This window comes from Gossypium raimondii, chromosome 6 (genome assembly GCF_025698545.1).
Source record: "Gossypium raimondii isolate GPD5lz chromosome 6, ASM2569854v1, whole genome shotgun sequence".
NCBI classification, from domain to species: domain Eukaryota; kingdom Viridiplantae; phylum Streptophyta; class Magnoliopsida; order Malvales; family Malvaceae; genus Gossypium; species Gossypium raimondii.
The window spans coordinates 11,137,899-11,163,641 of record NC_068570.1 but is presented as its reverse complement, the minus strand read 5'-3'; the positions used below and the strand labels follow the sequence as shown (position 1 = coordinate 11,163,641).

Below are 25,743 nucleotides of genomic sequence, written 5' to 3'. Positions count from 1 at the left end.
CCAATTGTGAAGCACAGTTTGATTCGAACCTTGCTTGGTATTGTGGTCATGTCAGCGTTCTTGCATGGAGAACTTGAGGAGGACATTTATATGCAACAACCAGAGGGGTTTACGATCTCTGAAAAAGAGGACTATGTTTGCTTGCTGAAAAAGTCTCTTTACAGTTTGAAACAGTCACCAAGACAGTGGTACAAGATGTTTGATTTTTTTATGACTTCTCATGATTTCAAAAGAAGTAGCTTTGACAGTTGTATTTATTTTAAGAAAAACTACGATGGTTCTTTTGTGTATCTACTCTTCTATGTTGATGACATCTTAATAGCGGTAAAAGATAAATAAGAGATAAGAAAAGTTAAAGCTCAGCTTAATGAAGATAAGGTGTATTAACCTTACTGCATTACTTCTATTTGACTTTGATTAGAATATGGTTTTACAAACCTATAAATAGACATCGTCATTTATCCTCTTGTATCATTCAAATTCGACATTGTAACATCCCGATTTTCGGCCTAATCAGAACAGTGGTTTCGGGACCACAAATTTAATGAGGAAAAATTTCTTTTTACTGTATTTTTATGGCCTACAATTTCACGAAATGATTTTATGAAAATTTCTTTCAAAAATTTCGACGTTTGGTCACTCAATTTAGTCAAAAGGACTAAATTGTAAAAAATGCAAAAGTTGAGTTCTACATGTTAGAGGTGTCCAATTGTTATGAAATTTTAAATTGGAGGTCTTTATATGGTAATTTGACCATTGGTTAAGTTATGGACAAAAATGGACATGAGATAAGTGAAATAGGAAATTTTTAAGTTAGGGGCATTTTGGTAATTTGGTAATTAAAATGAATTAATAGGGAAAAAGATGGCAAATTGTGCTCATCTTCTTCATTTGGCCGAAATTAGCAAGGGGAAGCCATATTTAGGGTTTTCAAGCTTCCAAGCTCCATAGTAAGTGATTCCAAGCCCCGTTTTTAATATTTTTACGTTTTTGAAGCCCCGGTAACTTGATTTATCTTATTCTAGCAATAATTTTACCTAGGGTTCATATTTGGAAAAATACCCATAGGAGAAATGTGTTTATTTTGATGTTTTATGGTAGAATATGAAGCTTGGAATTATGTTAAACAACTTTTGCTAAGCAATTTTAAGTGAAAACGAGTAAAATGACATAATCGGTAAAAATACCTAATGTTCATAAGTGTTAGAGTGGGAATTTGATGTTGTCATAGAAGGTAAAAATGTTGAGCATGTCATAAAACGTAAGAATAAGGGATGAAGTTTAATTTCCGAGCTTTAGGGTAAAAGTATAATTATGCAAAAGTTTAGGGGCAAAATCATAATTTTTCCAAAGTTTGAGTCAAGGATTGTTTTGATGAATGTGAGTATTAAATAAGATAAATTTGCTATTATAGATCAAGAAGAACGAAATCCGGAGTTAGATCGAGGAAAGAAAAAGGTTGAAGACTAAGTTGATAGATTTGACAATATTTTGTACCGAGGTAAGTTTACGGTAAATAAATGCAATATTTTGATAATTATTATTAATACTGTTATTTTTTCAGCAATTATGTATTTATTTCATGAAAATCTCTAATGTTAACTTAAGTATGAGGTGACAGAGAATCAGTGATAAAAGCCCCGTTGAAACATTGGGAATCTATTGGATACAAATGTCATGACATTAAGGGAATGAGATCCCATGTAAGACCATGTTTGGGACATGACATTGGCATCATTGAGATTATGAGAGGTCCCATGTAAGATCATGTCTGGGACATGGCGTTGGCACCGAGATGAGAGGTCCCATGTAAGACAATGTCTGGGACATGGTGTTGGCACCGAGATGAGAGGTCCCATGTAAGACCATGTCTGGGACATGGCGTTGGCATCGAGATGAGAGGTCCCCCGTAAGACCATGTCTGGGACATGGCATGGGCACCGATATGAGAACTCTCATGTAAGACCATATTTGGGATACGGCATTGGCAGTACAGAAAACATCCTATGTAAGACTATGTCTGGGACATAGCTTTGGCATGTATTATCAGACAAGAGACCCGAGTATCCTTAGTATTCCAAGTGATTCAACGGGCTAGTAAATAGACCATGTTACATGAAAGTTCAGATAAAAGCATAATAATAAATTCAGGTGAGTTATAAGGAATGAGAATATCTCAGTTATCAGTTGAGAAAGAAATTTTAGCAAGGGGGGAGTAAGTTATAATCATGAGTTATTTAAGTAAGCAAGTAAGTAAACAAGTAATTGAGTAAGTAAAGAAGCGAGTAAAGATTCTAATGTTTGATGAAATTTATGAGTATGATTATTTATGATAAATGTTGTTATTTATTTACTTGTAAACTTACTAAGCTTTATGCTTACTTTCTTTATTTTCCTTATTTTTATAGTATCGCCAAATTAGTTCGAGGATCACAAGGACGTCAGAGTTCGTCTCACACTATCTACAGACATCTCGGTATTATGTGATTTCGAAACGTGTAAACCTATCGCATGTATAGAGACTTAGTCATTTTGAGTGTGTTTATATGATATGGTTAATGGTTAGCTATTGAAATGGCTAATTAAGAACATGTGTGGTGTTATGAATGCCTAGGTGATAGTTTATACCTAGAAAATATGAAAGAGTAAAAGTTTGCAATGAAACAGTTTTGGGACAGCAGCAGTGACGTGACTTTCAAAAATCACCAAGGATAGTATAAAACGAATTAGAGAGTGACTGACATATATAATTAAAGCTTATAGAGTCTATTTTCATAGAAAAATAATGGTGTGGGTAAAGGAATTTTATGTTCTGAGATATTTGAATTTTGGTTAGACAGGGTCAGAATAGTTTTTGGAGTCCCCTGTTCTGACTTCAGAAAATCATTAAAAATTTTACAAAAATAATTATGAGTTATAATTTATATGTCTAGATTCATTAGTGAGTCTATTTTCTGTAGACACAGGAGAGAACACCATATGAAAATCATACTATAATAAAATTGATTTTTAGTGAAAAAAGGTCAGAACCGTTAGGCAGTGAAATAGGGGAGAATTTAATTAATAAAATATACTAATTTGCTAAACCAAAAATTCTTAAAATTTTATATTAAGATAATATATGAGTCTAGTTTTAGGGAAAATTTACCGATCTAAATTTTGAGTTTCGTAACTCGAGTTATAATTAAATTAGTGATTGCTGCACAGGTGCACAACATTATAGTGAACAGTGAAATAAATTTTAAAAGCAAATTTTTATGCTCCGAACTGGTAAGTTAAATCAGATAACGTCTCGTGCTCGACTCCGGCAACGGTCTCGGGTAAAGGGTGTTACAGACATAGTGAATTTTCTTCTCCTCTGCCCGTTTTTTTCCCAAAAAGGTTTCCACATAAAATCTGTGTGTTCTATTTTTCTCTCTTTTCTTGCCATTGTCGACATTTTTTTTCACATCTTACTATAAAAAAAATAGCATCATAATGGCATAAAGAGTTGACATATAAGCCATTTTTTATATATGCTATAAGTAAAAAAAATTCACTTGCAATATGATTGTATCATAATTAAATTATTTAAAATTGTTGGAGTATAAGTCACCATTTTAATATTTTATACTATTAGTAAAATAATGTTTTATTTCATTAATTACTTTCAGGTCAATTGTAGTATTTAAACAATTTATTTATTTAAACATTAAACGGATTATTTCCTACATTCACTTATGATCAATTTTAGACTTTCACAAAACGTATTTTTACTATAGTTAAGCTTTAAACTTAATGAATCAAATGAACATCAACTTAGATAGAACTTACTTTCTAACATATATATCTTATCAAAACTTAATTTCTAACTTCCACAAAAATAATTATTCTTCTAAGATTTGAACTTAATAGAACTTAATTTCTAACATCTATATCTTATTAAAATGACTAAAGTTCCATTTTAGTTGTTATATAAATTTTTTTTATATATAAATACATTCTTATATTTCAATGATGAACTATAAGAGTACCTTTATTCCTTGCTTTCTTGGACGAAATAGTATAAATACTCACCGCAATTAAAAATTATTTTATTTTAACAAGTTGTTAACATTATTTTTCATTCACTTCCTAGCCAACAAAATAGCCCTGAAGTCAAAAACTAGTCTACTAGCAGTTCATCAACAGTTTGGAGAATCAAACAGAGAATTTACATGTCGCTTTAGTCAAGCCAGATTGGAAGTAAAGGACTTCATTGATGAATAAGCCATCTCCATGTATATTGCTGGCCTTGAACATAAGCATCTCAAGTACATATTGATGTTTAACAGGTTGAAGAAATTTTACCAGTTATATGAAATATAAGTATCATAAATTTTTGAATAAAGAAAAAAATTCTTTATTATGTCTTGCAATATATAAAAGATTCTTCTTGTTCTTACAGTATATACAATAGTTCTCTAGGAAAAAAATTATATAAAACCAAGAAAAATAAGATCACTTTATATTCCACAATAAAGATTACTGGTAGTTTAAGTGTGTCAAGTGGTAAAATTATTGTATGTGTTATCATAATAAGTAGTTTTTATAATCACCACTAACCAATTGTTATTACAATGAGCAACGAGACTAAAGGCTGAATGTTGGAGACAAATGAGCAGCGGCGCTGGAAGTCTCTAAGCAGGGTGGGGGTGTCGTCTCAGTGAACGGGTGAGTGGGGGAACTGAGGTTGTAGAAGGCAGAGAAGTAAAAATTAGCAACAGCGACCAACGACTGGCGAATAAGTGGAAACCAATAGAAGGTGGAGAAGCAGCAATGGCAACAGTGGTGAAGAAACAAGCGAAAAGAAGCAAAATGAAGAGAATCAACATTGGTGGCAACGAAAAAGAAGCAAGAAGCAAGAAAAAAATTTAGGGATTAGGGATTAAGGGGAAATAGGGTTGGAAAGGGAAAGGGGAATATCGGGACTATGTCTATTGGGAAGTGGGGAACAAGGGTAAAAATTTAGGGTTAATAAAATCAAGTCGGGCTCAGACTAAAATAACCTTGCCTGAAGCCCGACCTATTTTTAAAATGGGCCTCATTCCTAAACCCAAGCCCATTTTTTGGGCCTATATTTTTTTCCAAACACTCATATATTTCGAACGGGACTTCGGGACAATTGAGTGGCCCGGCTCAAAGATAGGTCTAGCCGTAACCCACGAGATGGTGAAATATGCCCTCTAACTTTCCTATTCACAACCACTGAATACTTAACCGTTCGAACACACCGCATAACCATTTCCATCCAACTCACATCAAAACCCAACTTCAAAATGACCTCCTGAACCAAATGCCACTACAACCTATCATAGGCTTTACTCATCCAATTTTAGCGCAAAGTTACCCCTAAAACCACTCTGTTGCTTCTCGAATGAATGAAGGAATTCAAAGAAGACAATTTTGTTATCCATAATCAAACAACCTGGAACAAAGGCACTTTGTGCCTCATCAATACAGTGAGGCATAATTTTCTACAACCTTTAACAACCACCTTAGAAATTATTTTGAATAACACATTACATAAACTAATTAGTCAAAAATGGGTCATATTATACGAACTTCATTGTTTGGGGATTAGAACTATATTAGTATCATTAATCTCAATAGGAAGTAGATCATCATTAAACACTGCTAGGAAAAAAATTGCAAACATTCGTACCCACTATATGCCAAAATTTTTTTTAAAATAAAGCAGGCATACCATCACTACATGTCAATTTAATAAGAGGCATACTCCGAACCACTATAAAAACCTCCTCCTCTGTAAACTTAGATCACAAATAGTTGTTCATGCTCTTAGTAACATGAACCGAGATACACGATAACAACCTACTTATCTCTCCTTTACCCTGCAAAGTAAAAAGCTCTGAGAAGTAGTGTCATGCAACCCTCTCGATCTCCTCAATACACTTAACCACTCTCCCATTAGCATCTTCAATCTACTCCACAACATTAATACGTCGATGCTACGAAGCAAACCTATGAAAGAAAGTTGTACTACAATCACCATATCGTAACTAATTGGCTCGTGCTATTCGTTCCCAGTACCTCTCCTTTTTTTCAATCTTGAGATTAAGTTACATCTTTGAAATGATCATTTCCTCAAGAACATCATCATTCGGGTTCTCACTCCCAAGCTCCCCAAGATGTTCCTGTAGACTAAGTACAACCAATCTCGATAAACTTCACACCTTATCCCAATTCATCAATCCCTCGCCAACCAAACGAATTTGAGTCAGGATAGATCCCATCGAACACTCCCATAGACGATTAACCTCTACCTCACATGACTCAAGTAACTAGGATGCCTCAAACCAAAAGCACCTTCATCGCCCTTCCTGCTGTACTACCATAAATCTCGTATCAAGCAACAATGTGTAGTGATCGAAAAACGAGTGCACACAATCATAAATTTTAAAGTTCAAAAACAATTCTCTCCAGACCAACCGTGCCACCCCTCTATCAAGGTGCTCTCAAATATTATTCTATGGTAATCGACCCCTCTCTTATATATACTATTGACCAACATACCCTAAATCAATAAGCTCAGCATTTTCGAGCACGGATATGAAATCTTTCATTACTCTTTCCTCCCTTAGTCTCCCTCCTTAATTCTCATGGGGGAAAATGATTTCATTAAAATCCCCATGACAACCCATGGATATTCAACATCAATGGCTAACTGACACAGAAGATCCCATGATTGGTGATGATGATTTTTAATCGGGCTTTCATAAAACCCAGTAAACCGCCACTGATTCCACTCAGAGTCATCTTTCACCAACACATCTATATAACTTGTTGAATAACTATGTAGTTGAACCTTGCATTCCTCCTTCCAACACAAAGCCAACCCTCCCCTTGAATCAACACTACTTACCTCAATTGTAACACCCCTTACCTGGTAAATATTGAGTATACAAAAGCTTAAAAATGATTCGAGAATGAACAGGGATCTATTTGAATTAAAAATAAAATGTTGGGAAAAATATGAAAATATGGGACACACGACCATGTCCCGAAACCGTGTGGATGAGTCACATGGTCGTGTAAGCAAACCGTGTAACAACCTGATACCGTGTGAAATTGGGGTCACACAATCGTGTGAGTAAACCGTATGACATAGACCAACCCGTATGACTCAAGAACATGGTCATATGGCCAAACCATATAAATCTCTAAAATCGTGTGCAACAAAAATTACCAAAATTCACAGGCCACATAGCCATATCTCAAAATCATGTAAGGCACATGGTCGTGTGTCTGGCCGTGTGTACCTATAATTACCTTTCAAAATAAGCTTTCTAACATGATTCACTTATGCTACAAGTCATCTATTTTAAACCACAATCAACCATTCCAAAAGCAATCAAAACAAGCCAATTTCATCATTTATAAACACCACCCTAAGTGTCTATCCAATATGTCACAATTGGCACCTCAATCAATAATTCAAAGCTAACCAAATGAATATATAAAAATACACCAATATTCTTTAAGGCACCTCAACAATTCCCATTATTCTAGCACAACCAAAATAGTATAAAAATACCACTTCAATAAATATTAAATGACATATCCAATATCATCTACTCAAATACAAATAGCTCTACAAACAATCTCAAAATTTTAAGCATTAACTTATCAAAACATCTCCTAACGTAACCCATATATGCCATCCATCATTCCATATTCAAGCATTAATAAAAACACATTGCATAGCATGATATCATCTCATCCACGAAGGCATTAGGCATATAATCCAAACAACCTAACAAGTTATCTATAACATAACTATTACCATCCTATTTTTACATATATACACATAGCCTTCAAAAAACCAACAAAACACAAAATAACCAATACAAAACATAAAAAATCCCTAGTTACATGCCAATACCAAAAGAACAATTCACCCATACTTGAGTTAGGGATTATCGCTGGATGTTAATTCGACGATCGAATTGCTAAATACTTAACCTGCGTATAGAAAAACAAAATCGTACGCTGAGTATAACTTAGTGATATTTCTATAATCCAAACAAATAAGTCTAACATAAATCACAAAGGTGCATAAGTTAGAATGGAAATTATATGCAAATTAACAAGTTCAATATACCATTTCACATAATCATATATTCAAAACCATCTTATTTCTCTAATATTAATATAAGTCTATCACATTTCACAAGTCAATAATCACACAACTCATATAAGACACATTTCATCTCAAATTCCAATTTCATGTTTTCATTTAAAATAACATATTAATGTTTCCAATTCAATCCACAATTTCACATTTCATTTCCCATTTCAAATTTCATTTCTCATTCTTTTTGCCATATCAAAATCATATAACTCATTTCATCATTTATTTCCCTATTAACACGACTTGGGCGGATACATGGATCTAACCAACACACCAATTTGGCACCCAGTGTCTCATTGGATAAATCCAAAGCAAATAATTACACCAAACGCTAATAATCAGTTTGACACCCAGTGTCTCTATAACAGTCTATTTTTCAGTGGTGTTCGAAACAGTGGTTTCAAGGCGACAAATCTGACAAATAAGCCCATAAATATTATTACTTAATATTTATGAGTCAAATATTGTATTAAAATAAATTTTAAATTAACAATTTATGCTATTTGAATGAGTAATTAGGTTTATGTGGTAAATCTTTAAAGTCAAGTAGTTTTAAAAATTGAGGTATAGGGACCTCGTTTCTATAAACCGAGCTTGTAAAATATTTACAGTGTGTTATTAGGGCGATATTAAATTTTAGTTAAGAAATTTTAACGTTTAAATAATTAATTGAGTGAAAAGGGCTAAATTGTAAAAGATGCAAAAGTTGAATTCTATATGTTAAAGGAGTCTAATTATTATGAGAAGGTGAATTGGTGGCTTTATATGGTAATTATACCAAATGAATTGTAGGTGGACAGTTAGGTGAAGATTTTTATGAAATTTTATTAAATAATAAAAGACAAATTTGTAATTACATAAATAAATAAAATTAAAACATGAATAAAAAGATGAACAAAATCATCTTTATCATCTTTTAAAGGGGAGAAGGCTGAAACTCCATAGAAACTTCAACCAAGCTTTCAGCCAAGTCTATTTCACAAGCATGGTATGCATTTTTTTTACCCGTTTTCATGATTTTTATGTTTTTTAGTTCGTTTTATCTTAATCTAGCTAACCCAAGAGTCAAATTGTAAAACTGTTAAATGTTATAAATTATGCCATATGTTTATGAAGTTTTATGGTAGATTGTTAAGTTTGGTTGTTAGATAAACATATTTTGTTAAGTAATTTTTATGATTTTAAGGTTTAGGGAGTTATTTATGATAATGATAAAATTTAAGGAAAATATTGTGAATTGATGATAAATATGGGCTGTTATGCGACTTGGTAAAAATCGACTAACATAAATTTTAACTAAAATTGTAAATTTACAAGTTATGGTTTAGGATTTAATTGTATAAAAGTTAAAATAACTGGGGCAAATTTGTAAATTGATAATGGAAGGGTTTAATTGCATAAAACTACTTGTTAGAATGCTGGAAATGTATTAATTGGGTTGAATTATTATTTAGATCAAGAAATGCTGAAATCATATCTAAACAGAGGAAAAGCTAAAGTTTCGAATTAATTGTCGACTCTATTTTAGTAACCGTTGCAATCGAGGTAAGTTCGTATAAGGATTAAGTTATTATAAGTTATTTTGTATGTCATGTTGATAATTACTATGTTATAAATAATTAGATTTAAAATTATACAATATTATGGTAATATATACCAAAATATGATGTTAATTAAACTGAATGACAAGGTGCTTTGGTTTGGATGAAATAATTAAAAGGGAATTATGGTAAAAGAATTGTATATTGGAAAAAGGATATAATAGAAAGAAAAATTAAGGTAAATAGATTTTGGATGGATTATTATGTATAACATAGATGATGGTATTGTATTTAGTAACCAAAGTGAGTTATGATAAATTTATGAGTAGGTAAATTTCATGAATGGTTATCTGAGAATGAAAGTTAGAGATAAGGATATGGAAAAAGACCTGTTGAGCCTAGAAAATACTTAGAATACAAATGACATGTCATTAGGAATGACATGTCATTAGGAAGTATATGTATTGGGTGCTAGTCTTGGAGGTCTTACCGATAGTTGAGATTCAGCATGTGTTGTGGATTCTCCACAGCTCGTGTGAGCAGCATCGTGTAGCTACCGTCCCAACCCACAGCTTGTGTGAGCAGGCCCACTTCACAGCTCGTGTGAGCATTATTGAAAAGGAAAAATGAAAGGTTAAGTTTACATGAAAAGGTTTTTCGTGTATCCCATGTTATTTGAAAAGGTCCAACAGATAAGAAAAGGTCAACAGAAAGGCATATATAAAGACTTAATGTTCATATTATATGGAAAGATGAATATGCATATACGAAATGAAAATGGATTATAATTTATCAAGTGATGAATGAAATATGCATTGAATCCATTTCTTAATATATATTATTTTTGTAGATGTATTGTTTACTTTTTATCTATGAACCATATGATTTCAATGGAAAGTATATGTAAAGGATATATGTCTGGGTGATGGATTATGGATAAAGCCTAAATGTTTATCATGTATATGCCTTGAGTTACTTGGGATTTTTATGTAATGATATATTTACTAACCTTATGAGGTGATATTTACAGGAAAGGAAGTTTGCATATGACATGATGAGAGTATGTTTGGTTGTTTAATTTTATATGTTTGGTAAGTTAAAATTTCACTTATATGAATTTACTAAGCATTAAATGCTTACGTAATCGTTTCCTCTGTCTTGTAGATTATCGAAAGCTCAGCCGATTGGAATTTCATCAGAGTATCATCGTACTATCTATTCAACATATTAGTATTTATGGCTATTTTGGTTAATGGTCATAAATGGCATGTAATAGGGTTGAAAGGTTATTCAAGTGAATTGCTTGTCTTGAGTTGTGTCAAGCTTGTTATGGCTAATAAGGTTAATGTTGGCATGAATAATAGTTGCAAATATGGGTGAATGAACCCTCATGCATACTCCATAGATTCTAGATAGTATAAGGTATGATGGCATATTTTGGAATGGTTATTTTGGCATGGTTGGTATAAGGTTAAAATAGATTTTGTGTTTGAAATGTGGCAATATTGCCTTATTTTGGTTAAAGTTGTTTTTGGCATAAATGAGGTGCCTTTGAATGGCATATTGGTTAGGAGAATAGGGTTGATTGAATTGGTATGTTTATGTGTATTTGAAAGGTGTTAAAGTCTTTTGAATGTATGCACAAGTTGGATGCTTGGTTAGGTATGTTTTGGTCTTGAAATTGCTTTTTTAGGGTCAAATTATGGAGCACACGGCCTAGGACACGGGCTGCCACACGGTCGTATGTGACACACGGCCTGGCTATATAGACGTGTGTCACTTGTTAATTTTGGTATATCAAGTCAGTATGTTACACGGCCTAACACACGGTCTACGACATGGCCGTGTGTCACAAGTCAGAAAGTTACACAGTCTAGCACAAGGCCTGCGACACAGTCATGTGACCCTACTCAGTGAGTTACACAGTTTGAGACACGGGCTAGGACATGGTCGTGTGTCCCTTTATTCGATTGTTACACGACCTAGGCTATGTCACACGGCCGTGTGACCCCTGTTTTCAAATTTTGAAACTTTTTCTCAAATATTCTGTTTTGTTTCAAATTAGTCTCGAATCATTTCTAAGTTATTTTTAGGGCCTCGAAGGCTCGATTTAGGGACCAAATGCATTTGTTTGATTGGTTTTTAATGAGATTAGTTTATTTAATGTTATGATGTAAATGTTTTTCCGATTGTTTAGTAATTCTCCGTAAGCCGAGACGGGTTAAGGGTGTTACAGTCTCATCGGTTAAACTAAATATTGGCACCCAGTTCCTCATCGACTTGTAGTCAAAGAATCCCTGAACTCTTCCTATCCGATGGCATACCAACTATATCTAACTTTACCCGAACAGTTAATAAGGTTCCTATTTCGTATTTCATTAGCATCAAATATCTCGTTTTGCCTTTATTTTCATGATGAACATATAAATTTACATATGATAACATTATATCATCACATTACATACTCAATTTCGCATTTGAACAATATGTATACATTTTTCATAGCATTCAATTTAATCTTCAGATATATCAATCAAATCAATTCATCCCAAATAATTTCTTAATCATAAATGTCTTACCTCATATTCTTACCATACACAAACAATTCAAAATGCAGCAATTTTACAAAGAGTTCGAATTATAGAAATACAAACCGTAAACTCCGATCTATTCATCGACTACTTTGTCTTTACCTTTCTTTTATGAGGAATCCGGGTCGACGTTAGCTACAGATTAAAACAAACATAATAAATTTTCAATACAAAGCCAATTTCACATTCAATTTCTAATTTATGCAAGTTTTAAATTTTATCCAGTTTAGTCCCTAAAATTGAGACTAATATAACTTTCACATTTAACCTCCAATTTTTATATTATTTTCTCTATTGGCCTAATTTAACTTCCTATTTCGTATTTCTACAACTAAATTTTAAATTTGTGCATTTTAGTCCCTATTTCACAAAATTATCAATTGACTTACAATTTAGTCCTTTATCAATTCTAAACTTAAAATCCATCACAATAACATCTCAAAATCCAAATATTCAACAATGGTAACATCCAAAATTTTTAAACAGTACCAAAAATTATGACATGGGTCAGCTAGCTCTAGGTACCGGGATTTCGAAACATAAAAATTACAAGAAAAGAACTAAATTGAACTAACTAAATTAGGGCTTGAAATTTTGGAGAACTCAATCGTGCATATTCTTCCTTGTTCTTTTTGCTTCGAAATGTTGAAGAATGAAAAGAGAATTCATATTTCTCTTTCAATCCACTAACATATCATCTTTTAAATTCATTAACTTTTAATTGTATTTTATTAAAATTTTATAACATTTTTAATCTACTACACCTTATTGTCATCCACTATTAATAAACCATTGGTCTAATAGCTTTAAAAGTCCATTAGTCAAGTTCTACCTTATAATTTAATGACAATTGAACTTTTAACACTTTTACAATTTAGTCCCTTTACCATAATTAAGCATTAATTCGACAAATTTACCTAATCGAAATTCAATTCACTACCAATATAACTCTGTAAATATTTAATAATAAAATTTACTAGTCCAATTTATGAAAGCGGGATCCCAAAACCTAACTTTTCAACACCACTAACTTTCAGGTCGTTACATCAATGCCACATGAAAATCCCCAACTCCTACGAACCTTCTCCATTCTAACATTTTACAGGTTTGTTTCAATGAAAAAAGCCACACTGGGGTTCAATTCCTTCAACACGTGCCAAAGGCGCCGCACAGCCTGAGGGTTCCTCAGCCCTTGGACATTCTAACTTAAAAGTTTCATAGCGTCTGGCCGACCTGTCTAGTAAAGGCAGTCAATATCCCAAATACAGGGACGTTGGGTCGTCCACCAGTGGTTTCCTTTGAATGTATGCTAACAGAATCCGGAGAAAACACAAAATTATGAGATCATTTTTTCCCCTCATTAACCTCCATCAGGGAATCCTCCTCAATTGGGTCCAAATTAGGATCTACATTTTCCTCATCCTCAAAGTCGCTTGACTTACGTCCACCCCCCCCCAATTCAGTCCCAGATTAATAACAGTATAGTTCAGTAATGTTTTGTTTTGGAAAAAACCTTGAACATCTTTCTGCCCAATAGACACTTCTCTTTTTGATACTCTTCATACCTAATCCATATGAAAAACATTACCCTCCTCTCTAAGCCAAAAACTCTTACCTGCCATTTCCCTTCTGGATACTGTCTTAATCAATAGATCCCACTCTAAAAGTAACTATTTTCTACAATTGACAATTCTGACCAAACAAAATCCCTCCAAGTAACCCAATCGCCCACAAAGGAAACAAAAAACAAATAATCTTTCATATTGGAATTGGGCATATATACTGCTTTTTTGAGACAAAACAATTTTCTTCATTCGTTTCAATGGCCCCTTGATTCACACAAAACCCCAATAGCCCCTACCCATAGCTTTTGTATCATACTCCAAAACTTCCCAATAAAGTTTCTAAACTGCCTTGCCATATCCTTAGACATCAACCCTGATGGCAGATCATGGATTTGAACCCAAAAATTTGTAAAGACTAACGACACCTCCATCGGATCTTCCCCTTTCTGCAATATATGAAAGACTAACAAATGACCATTAAAAGTCCAAGGACTTCCCTCCAGAATCTATCAAAATAGATTTCATAATAAAACCGAAACAAGAATCACTTATCTCCCAGATCTAATAACATCACCCCTCCATATGGATGCCATAGATTGGCTAAAGTCGATTTCATTGTTTGGAACTGAATAACGCTGGCAGTCAAAAAATTGCTAACTACGCAGAGATCGTCCACCTCCTCACTCTCCTCCCCTCCGAAATCGTCTTGCCATCCTTCATCCTCTCCCCCTTCTAGCGAGAGCGCCGCCATCCCCCTCTCCATCCCAATGTTATCACCATCGCTCCCCATCTCAGCAGCCACACACATGCAAACCACCAACAACCGAAACCACTCAATAACCAAGTAGGACTCAAAGATATGTCAATAGAGCAAACTTAGAAACGTGTCAATAGAATAAACCCTCTAAAGAAATTTTTTATCTCAATTTTACAAAACCTGGAGCTCATCCTTTTTTATTTAACTACTATATTCCATAATTTAATGTAAACAAATATTCAACCTGATACAAAGCGAAAGAATCATACTAATTTATAATTATATTTAAGTACAGCAAGCAAGAGGCGCTACCAAAGACAAATAGCCATTTTAAATACTTCAATAAAAACTTTTGCATGCCCAGCTAATCTAACCACCCAAATTCATCAGTTTGGCAAATAATATAAGGATGTATTTTAATATACCCAACATTAGTATTGAATATAAGAGGTCATTTGTAAGATTTTTTTTTATCACTCACCATCAATATATAAATTTATAGACTACCAATAAATTAAATATTAACACATACTCTAATGATACAAATAAGTTAGGTAATCATCAAACAAGATAGAAAGATTTTGATAAAAAAAAATTTAGATTCCAATCCCATTATCTCTTCATACACAAAACATGGACAAGGAGAGACCACTCACGGGCATTACAACACAAACAGCGATAAAGAAAGAGCTGATAGAGAAATAGTTTTCATTTAAGACAAGGAAAAATATGTTTTCATTATATGCCAAAAAAAGTGCAACCTGGTCCTCTCTTGTGGCCTAGATTGTTTGCTTTTTCCCCCATATATCCCTTCTCTCTTCTTGACTCTTGACATGTTTGTCTACCCGTGACCTCTACCTTTCTTTCATTCTCTTTTCTCTATTTCAACAACAATATTTTATATTATATACCTTTTTCCAACTAACGATAAAGTACCAACTAAGCTGTATATAAACCATGAGAGAAACTCGCCACTCTCATCACTCAACCTCTAATATTACATTCCCCTTTTGCTCTCTCGTTCTCCTTTTATTCCTAAAACCATGTCAAAGTTTCAACGTTTTCTGTACATTACCTTCATTTTCTTTCTATTGAATTCAGGCCATGCATTGTGTCATACCAAAGGAATCAGATTCAGAAGCTCTAAAGGGAAGCACAGCCATAGGCAATCAACTATGACGGGAACCCATGGCTCCGAGCAGCAATTCATGCAGTGGGTCAAATTTGTTGGTAGTCTTAATCACTCAGTTTTCAAGACAGCAAAGAACAAGCTTTTCCCTTCTTATACTCTCACTGTGGACAAGAATCCGGCCAAAGGAGACTTCACCACTATCCAGGACGCCATTGATTCTCTTCCTTTAGTAAATCTTGTGAGAGTGGTCATCAAGGTCCATGCAGGGGTTTACACGTGAGTACCTTGTGGCTTTCCTTCATTTGTAGTTTTACTCTGTCCTTATGCTCTTCTGCACATATATATAGATTCTAGAGTTTGTCTACATTCACTTGTATGCTAATTCTTGTTCAGTGTGAGACCGTCATACAGACACAAGAATGTAATTTCCAATTTTGTCTTTATCTACCTGATCAAAATGCCTTCTGATATGGTTTTTGACCAAAGAGTCTAATTCAAACCAATCTTGTCTTTCAAACTATCTTTAAGAAATTAACAAATATTTACCTATATTTGATTTCAGAGAGAAGGTTAACATTCCACCATTTAAATCTTTCATAACCATTGAAGGATCAGGAGCAGATGAAACAATTGTCCAATGGGGAGACACAGCTCAAACAGCTGGGCCAAGAGGACAACCTTTGGGAACCTATGCTTCTGCAACTTTTGCTGTGAATTCCCCTTATTTTATAGCCAAAAACATAACATTCAAGGTAACTTAATTAATCAGCCTTCTTAACTATTCTACAATGTAATTATTTTCTTATTTGCAAAATCAAATACTGGTGCAGAACACTACACCAGTGCCACCACCAGGAGCAGTAGGGAAACAAGCAGTAGCATTTAGGATATCTGCAGATACAGCTACTTTCTTGGGCTGTAAATTCCTGGGAGCACAAGACACCCTCTATGATCACTTGGGCAGACATTACTATAAAGATTGTTACATTGAAGGTTCAGTGGATTTCATCTTTGGCAATGGTCTCTCCCTCTTTGAGGTTAGTTACTTAATTCCCGACCTGTATATAAGTACATATTATACAAAAAAAAAAAACAGATATGTTGATTAGTGAGATGTGTTTATTTCAGGGGTGTCACGTGCATGCAATAGCGACGTTAACAGGGGCCGTAACAGCACAAGGAAGAGGGAGTATGTTAGACGACACGGGGTTCTCTTTTGTGAACTGTAAGGTCACGGGGTCGGGGGCACTGTACCTAGGGAGGGCATGGGGTCCCTTTTCCAGGGTGATCTTTGCTTACACTTATATGGACAACATTATCATTCCAAAGGGATGGTACAACTGGGGCGACCCTAGCCGTGAAATGTAACTTCTTTCTTTCCCCCACACTTCTCTTTCATGCATGCATATAATATGCACATAATTTCATCTACAAATTTAATCATTAAACACTGAAATTGTTGGGTTATTAGTTAATGGTTCATTAATTAGTTAACTGGTTATGTTAATGGATAAAATATAAATACCCACTTTAGTAGTAGTGGATGCATGACCGGTGTTTTAGGTATAGTTTGTCAGCTTATCCTTTAGGCTGCCTCAATTCAAATCCAACTGAAAATGTTAAAAATTAGGAGGAAAAATTTGATTTGTCATCCTTCTAATGGAAAGGGATATAGATAACGTGAAATCATAGTTTCATACAATCTTTTCTCCTATACAAACTAAGTTTTTTCGTCATTTACTCTACGCTTAGTGAGAGGTTTGATTAAATAAAAATTTAATTAGCTCGAGTATTAAAATAATTAAATTTGTTTTCTTTTATAATTCGATGAATGTTAAATTTGATTTTTTTTTTTAAATGAAAGCATAAATAGTTGTTTATTCCCCTGACCATAACATTCATCTGTTTTGTTGGGAATTTAGGCTTATATATTTGGCAAACAAGTAGGACAAGAAATTAGGGCGGTTAATACTTAATTAGGAACCTGAGCTTCAAAACTGTGTGCTCTTCCTTTGATTGATCTGTAAAATCTACGTGTAATGCATTATGCAGAAGCAAAGAAAGAAAGAAAGGCGTAAGCAATGCCAGCCAAAATATTAGATTAGGTAGCAATAGTGGGGGGGAGGGGGGGGTTATAAAAGATAAGAGGCACGCCAGTCTTAACTCTAGTGCTGAGCGGTGCTAAAGTTTATTATATAAATTTAGCAAAGATTGCAGAAGCTATATAGCATGCGCATTCATGATGGGGTGCTAAAGTTCGTAATTTTGTATTGATGTGGTTGGTTTATGTGGGTTGGCAGGACTGTGTTTTATGGGCAGTACAAATGCACTGGACCAGGGGCAAGCTTTGCAGGCAGGGTTTCATGGTCAAGAGAACTTACAGATGAAGAAGCCAAACCTTTTCTTTCTCTTAGTTTCATTGATGGCTCCGAATGGATCAAATTGTAATCATCAAAGAAGCTTTTTGTACAATCTAACCAACAAAAATAATACATTTCTACATGAAGGAAGAATAATATAATCAACGATAAAATCGATAATTAAAATTTGGAACCCATAGCTAAATCTTTCTTTTCTAATCAGTCCATTTGCATAATGACCTGGTTGCAAAAAGTGATCAAAGTAACCCAATTGCTGAATAATGGGGAAATCTAGGATGGAGTTAGAGGCTCGGCCTGCAATAGAAACAGGCAAGCAGCTAAAGTTTCATCTTGGGTGTCTGTGACATAGGAAGATCATATATTAAAAAACAAAAGGGAAGTAAGTAGGATTCATGCCAGCTACCAATGTTAGGCCCATTGACTAGAGATCTTAGCTTTTGGCGGACGTTTTGAGCCTACCTAAGCTCTATGTCATGTCACGTGAGCCACAACTCACCATGATTTTACCTAATAATAATAATAATAATAATCTAAAAGAATTATTTATACAAATAATATTATATTTTCTACTTTTTCATAATATATAATTTATATATAATTATATCTATTTGAGGATCAAGTTGATAGAATTTGTAAATGTAAAATGTTAAATTTAATGAATTATTTAAAATTAAGATCAAATTGATAGAATGTATAAGTAAATGTTATTATACTAATTAGAAAATACCACATCATCGCTTCCGTTAACTATTTAATGGAAACTAACCAAAATAGAAATACACTAATAGTTGGGTGATTAATTCTATTATTTACTTAATATGTATATAACTTAATATATTATATTTTAAACATAGAAAATGAGTCAGGTTGGGATAGGATCGAGCCTTGAATATTTAAATCTGAACCCAACTTATATTTTAAACAGGTCTAAATTTTTAATCCTAACCAAGTTTTCGAGTCTGATATTTTTACCCAAACTCTCATAAATTTTAAACGAGCCTTCAAACTTAAATAAGTAACCCAATTGATTAAACCCTATGCTTTTCATCTCCCATGTAATAAAACTACAATGTTACGTTATTGGCGGGCCTTCCAATTAATGGGTTACCAATAACAAGAGTGTTCGTTAAAAATCCAAGATTAGTACTTGTTGAAGCATTCTATACATCCGTTGACTCTAAGCTTGATTCCGCTGGTTTTCGTATTACATTTATATGGTTTAAGACGCACTTTCAAACTCTCCTAGAGAATCCAACTCCTGTTGAGATAACTTAAGATGCTAGAGGTTACATCTTCCAAGTGATTGGAGGTGTGTTGATTAGAAAAGTTTGACAACAAAGTTCATTTAATGCATATCCCAATTGATACGAAACCCCAAAATCCAAAATAAGGAAAATTAGAATTGAAATATCTTAACAAGAAAAGAAAGTATAAGAAGAAATGGGGTTGGTGATGGAATGGAATTGTTTTGCCAAATAAAATAAATTTATCAATTATATGTTTTTTAAATAATTATTTCAAATTATGGTGTAAACTTTTCGTTTCATTAAATAAGAAAATTTTAAGTGTTTAACTTTTTAAAATGTTTTTTTATAATTGTCGAAACCACTTTTAAATTTAGAAAAAATAGGGATCGACTTTTAAAATGAAAATGGGGAGTCACCACCGATCTTGTATTGAGGTGTGATCGGATCACCTTGAAAATAATTTTAGGTCTGCAAATTTTGAGAAAACATGTTCGGGAGTCGGTTACGCACGAGGAAGGGTTAGCACCCTCATGACGCCCAAAATTGGTACCGAATTGATTGTTTAATGTCTTAATGTCTAGATTTTAAAAATATTTTAAAATACGATCCTTTTAACTTGAATAAATTGAATAATAAAACACTCTTATTTCAAAGAAATAAAATGTCACACCCAGTGAGTTAGGGCGCAACATTTTTAATCTTCAAAATTAAGTTTATCTCCTGACTTTAAAACCTATGCATTTTGAGAAGGATATCTGATTATTTGGGTCAAATGAAAAATCAAAACCCAATAAGTTAGGGTTCAATTTCACAAAATTCCTAAATATCGAATATTGCCTTTTTTTATTTAGAAGAACTCTCGTCTCGAGAAAATAACATGTCATATCCAATACGTTAGGACACAACATATCGAATTCCCGAGAATGAGCCTTTTATTTGTGTTTTAATTAAAAAGGATGCTCGGTTTCTTAGATCCTGAGGAAGATTGGAATCCAGTAAGTTAGGACACAATCTTTTCGAGTTTCAAAATACGAAATTTTGTTTATTTTAAAACCATATTAAATAAAACTAACTTAACATAAAATGGTAGGAATAAACACAATATTAACTTGTATAACAAAATGATGATGATAATACAAGCACAAATAATATACTTAATGATCACAAGAAATAAAATACATAAAATAAAAGAGTCAAGTATATGAGATAATAAGTAAAAAAACTAAAGCATTTCCTAAAAATAATAACGAACATATGAATAAATAAATGAATAAATATTGAATAAAACGACAATAGCAATACAAATAATAAGAGGTAAAATATCTACGTATTTATATTAGTAGATAAATTATAAAGTATACAAAAATATAAGTACGTACATATATATATATATAATGAAGTCTAACAGTATAAGTGGGTAAAAATAATAATAAAGATATTAAAAGATATTTACATTTAGCTAAACAAATAAAATAGAAATATGGTAATAATAACAATGTAAAAATCATGGCATAATATAATAGTGAGAAACAAATAAATAAATAAATAAATAAACTAAGTTAATTTATAAAATAGCAAAATAACAGGAAAAAGACTGATTTAAATTTTAAGACAAATATTCGGGGCAAAATGGAAAATGAAATAAAAAGGGAGGACCGAATGGGAAAAATGCGCAAATTCGGACACGTGTCCGCTTTCAGTGCGCTGATGGGTCAGGGATCTGATCGAAGTCTAATCAAAATTTTGTGGGTAAATTTCAAAAAGGTTAAAAATAAGCAACAGGACCAAATCGAAATAAACTGAAAATGCGGAAGGACCTGGACCGCAAATAACGCACCCGCACGAAAACACGCGGACCCTGGGTTGCAGGTCGGGTCAACACGCGGGTAGGAAGGGATAAAACGACCGATACGGCGCCGTTTTAGGGCCACTGAAACAGGCCCTAAACGATGTCGATTTTCGCACTATAAAAGATCCCTCCTAACCCTAAAACCAGTCTGTTGACACACAGACACCAAGCCTTCAACCCTCTGCGCCATTTTAGCAACGAAAGTCTCCCCCCTCGTCTATTCAATCTTGGCCTGAACGGAGGGGGATTCGGCGACGCACCGAACCAGGTAATGTTTCTAAACCCTTCCCCCTTTTATTTTATAAATATGCCTATATATATGATTAAGATCAGGCAGAAAAAAAGAAAAAAGCCATTAAAAAGGAACCGAAAAGAAAAAAAGGAGAACCTTTTTTTGGTATTGATTTCGTTTTTTCTTTAAAGTATGCGTGTGTAACCCCTTTTTACAGAAGACGATTGGCCTTATATAGCCAAAACAGAAAGAAGAAGCTCAAAATAAAATTCTCTAAAACTCTTTTTTTCTTTTACATTTTTTTCTGCTATTATCTTCTGTCCATTTGTTATGGTATATTTCTTTACTGTTGCTCTCTGTTTTTATTCTTCGTTTGCTTGTCCTTTGCAGGTACGGGTACGGAGGTGCGTGGGCGCGCATGTACGGAGGCTCGCGTGGCACAGTGCATGTGAGGAGAGGCGTACTCGTACGGAGGCTCGCACGCACGCACGAGAGCTCGTCACGTGCGGAGGGAGAGCAAAGGGACGTCACTGCTGCGGCGCTGGGAACCTTTGCTGCTAGGGTTTCCAACCTCTGACTTTGCGTTGGGCCGCTTCGTGATTGGGCCAGGGTATTGGGCTTAGGCTAATTGGGTTTAGGCTAGTTGGGTTTCTGTAACTTGGGTTGATGTTATTGTTTGTTTTGTTTGGTTTTTGGACTTTTTAATTTGGTATTTATTTGTGCACGGGCCGGGCAAATATTGGGCGTTACAGCTGCCCCTCTTTTCTCGTTGTCGTGTAACGAGAATAGAGCAAAGACTAAAGAGGACCAGTTTTGCCCGGTCGTGTTTGGACTTTGGTGCTTTTCTTCTTCAAGTTGCCTCATTCCATCCTACAGCATCTTCAGAGGTAATGGAATTGGTGCTTCGATCCACTCCATCGCAATGTCGGAGAGATAGGATTTGTAACTCGTAACTTTAATCTGATTAACTGCAATGTCGGGGAAGTAAGATTCACCATTGTGGCTTTAATCTGTTCCACTACACCGCTTGGGAAGTAAGATTCGATATCTTCGGTCTATTCCACTGTAATCTCAGGGAGGTAAGTCCTGATGCGATCTACTCTACTGTAATTTCAGAGAGATAAGATCATTTTAATCCTCTCCACTGTAATCTCAGGGGATAGGATTATTGGCTTCAATCTGCTTCACTATAATCTCAGGGAGATAAGATTACTGGCTTTAATCTGCTCCGCTGTAATCTCAGTGAGATAAGATTTGAATATCTTCGGTCTATTCCACTGTAATCTCAGGGAGATAAGAACTGATGCGATCTACTCTACTGTAACTTCAGAGAGATAAGATCTATTACTTTAATCTGCTCCACTACAACCTTAGGGAGATAGGATTATCGATTTCAATCTGCTCCACTGCAACCTCAGGGAGATAAGATTTGCTTCTTCAGTCTGCCCCACTGTGACTTCAGGGGGGATAAGACTCGTTTTCTTAGTCTGCTCCACTGTAACTTCAGGGAGATAAGACCCTATGCAATCCACTCTGCTACAACCTCAGAGAGATAAGATCTATTACTTTAATCCGCTCCACTACAACTTCAGGGAGAGAGGATTATCGACTTCAATCTGCTCCACTACAACCTCAGGGAGATAAGATTTGCTTCTTTAGTCTACCCCACTCTGACTTCAAGGGGATAAGACTTGTTTTCTCAGTCTGCTCCACTGCAACTTCAGGGAGATAAGACCTGATGCGATCCACTCTGCTGCAACTTCAAAGAGATAAGATCTATTACTTTAATCCACTCCACTACAACTTCAGAGAGATAGGATTATCGGCTTCAATCTGCTTCCTTACACTTGAAGATAAGATTCGCCGTCTTCGATCTGCTCCGCTACTGCTTAGGGAGACAAGATTTGTAATTTCCAACCTATTCCACTGCTGGTCAGGGACATAGGACTTGTGGCTTAAATCTGTTTCCCTACTCCTGGGGAAGATAAGATTCGCCGTCTTCGATCTGCTCCGCTATTGCTTAGGGAGATAAGATCTGCAATTTCCAACCTATTCCACTGCTGGTCAGGGACATAGGACTTGTACCTTAAATCTGTTTCCCTACTCCTGGGGAAGATAAGATTCGCCGTCTTCGATCTGCTCCGCTACTGCTTAGGGAGATAAGATCTGCAATTTCCAACCTATTCTACTGCTGGTCAGGGACATAGGACTTGTGATTTCACCGATCTGTTCTCTGGGGAACATGACCTGTATAATTCGTTTATGAACTTAATTATGCCTAGTGATTAGGATGTCATGATCAGAATGAATCAAATGCTCCTAACTAGACATGTGTGAATGGTGTTTGTATGAATGCAGAATTTTATTTTTCTGAGAATGATCCCGCTTAGGTTGTCATTACTCGAAGTTTATTAAGGCTTTAACACTAACGTGCTACAACGTCTTCTCGCTTGACCAGCTTCTTCAAAGAATCACTTAGTCAGATTGCCCCCACTATAAACTTCAAAGTTTAATCCATTGGGGCCAAAACTTGTACCATTTTTCTCTCGCTGTAACCCCAGGGTAGAAAAATCTGGCATTTTCTCAATCCCTCTATCACAATTCAAGGATATATAATCTAAATTGTTCTAGTTCCTTGCACCATTCACAAGGTGTCGTACCAAAGACTTATGCGCAGATGAAGGCTCTTTTCTCCGAGGTAACATCTTCTTCTTGCCTGGTGATCATTGCTTGCTTGTTTACTTAAGCTTTGTCACCAACATGACATCTTGTCAATCAATGCATTTGACAACAAAATCCAAAGAGAAAGTCCAAATTTAGACTCTTCCTTCTCAAATTTCCAACATTTAAATTTGGTGTGCTCTAAACAATAGTCCTGTTTCAGGCTCCTATATTATTTAGAAACTTTTCAGAGTAATATGCAAAACTTCCTTTGTGAAAGTTTTATTAGTCTATTAATCATTATTCCAATGCAACATGTTTGCAAAAAAAGGTCATAACAATGGATAAGAATAAAGTTGGTTCTGAGCATAGCTCAAAATAAATTATCCAAAATAGTAAAGATGGATGACAAAGAAACTGATTAGGAATGTGTATCTTGGAAAAGAATGAAATATTCCAAGAACAACAAATTCAATATGAATAGTATGAAAATTGGGTGCCCCAGATATTGCAGCTTGAACTTCTCTGTACAAACTTTCTGATGACCATTCTGAGTTTGACATGTGTTTAGGAGATCTAAAGTGCTTTGTTGATACCCCAAGATGTCGCCTACCCTTTCCTGTTGGTTCAGGTATGACAAGATTACCACATGCCCTAATCTGATTAAGATTCAAATCGCTCTGATCACTTCATGCCCCCATTTTGATCAATATTTGAGCCGCCCTTTTCAGGTTTTCAACTCAAATCCCCTTTGGCCTAAGGTTCCCTTTGCGAGTTTTCCCCTTAGCCTCTCCATTTTTACTTTTTCATTTTTTCATTTTTCATTTTCATTTTTCCCCCCTTTTTTTTGACTCAAAGTGCCCTTCGCAGGTTTTCACCTTGGTCCTTTCGAAGTATTTCTTGACTGGATCCGAGTTTATAGGATTAGCAATCTCACTCAGGATCAGTGCACTTCTGAAAAATGTCTTCTTTACAGGGACATCCCCGGCTTAGCATCCGTTTCCCCCTAAAATCTTTTTGTAGAGGAATGGTCTTTTTCAGTATCCACCCTTTCGTGGAATTCTCTAATATGGCCCTGTTTATTATGGGCTCGTATCATCGGGTACATCCGACCCTAATGAATAGCTTTTAACCTTTTTCCTAGGTCCAACTAATCACATCACGATTGGATCCTTCCAACTCTAATACCTAGAGGGAGGGGATTTCAATAGGTAAAACTACCTTAACCCCGTAAACCAAAGAGAACAACGTTGCTTTGGTAGAAATCTTGATAGATGTTCAGAAAGTAATGAGGGAAAATGGTAATTTTGCAAGTCTCAGTCATTTTTCAATTTTCTTGATGTTCATCTCTAGTCAATTTGGTGACGAATCGTGGTGTCTGCTTCTGAGTTGATTTCAGACCTCAGCTATCGTGCTATTGTTTAAGCTCAATGCATTCTCCAATACCATCTTCTCTGAAATTCTGTATCGGTATATGATGACTTTGGCCCATGAAGTAGCCTCTCAACAAAAATGAAGCAATGCCCATTAGAAGTCTTCGATAATGGTGATGTCCATGCCCCAATGTACTCGAAATTTGAGTCGCCCTTTTTGGGTTTTCGACTCAAATCCACC

At 34.6% G+C, this 25,743-nt stretch overlaps 1 protein-coding gene across 1 annotated transcript; it reads left to right on the top strand.

The window, feature by feature from the left end:
* The first annotated feature begins 15,510 nt into the window (after positions 1-15,510).
* On the top strand, positions 15,511-18,312 carry LOC105774828 (probable pectinesterase 53). Its single transcript, XM_012597396.2, has 5 exons — positions 15,511-16,035; positions 16,322-16,511; positions 16,590-16,796; positions 16,888-17,123; positions 18,060-18,312. The coding sequence occupies exons 1-5, from the start codon at positions 15,671-15,673 to the stop codon at positions 18,205-18,207; spliced, it is 1,146 nt and encodes a 381-aa protein (XP_012452850.1). The 5' UTR covers positions 15,511-15,670; the 3' UTR covers positions 18,208-18,312.
* Positions 18,313-25,743: the final 7,431 nt, after the last annotated feature.

What these genes read in the sequence shown, in the direction of transcription:
- LOC105774828 (XM_012597396.2), top strand. Translation starts at nt 15,671, where the DNA reads ATGTCAAAGTTTCAACGTTTTCTGTACATTACCTTCATTTTCTTTCTA. An exon ending in CCAAAAACATAACATTCAAG is followed by an intron (nt 16,512 to 16,589) that starts GTAACTTAATTA and finishes ATACTGGTGCAG; the next exon opens with AACACTACACCAGTGCCACC. An exon ending in ATGGTCTCTCCCTCTTTGAG is followed by an intron (nt 16,797 to 16,887) that starts GTTAGTTACTTA and finishes TGTTTATTTCAG; the next exon opens with GGGTGTCACGTGCATGCAAT.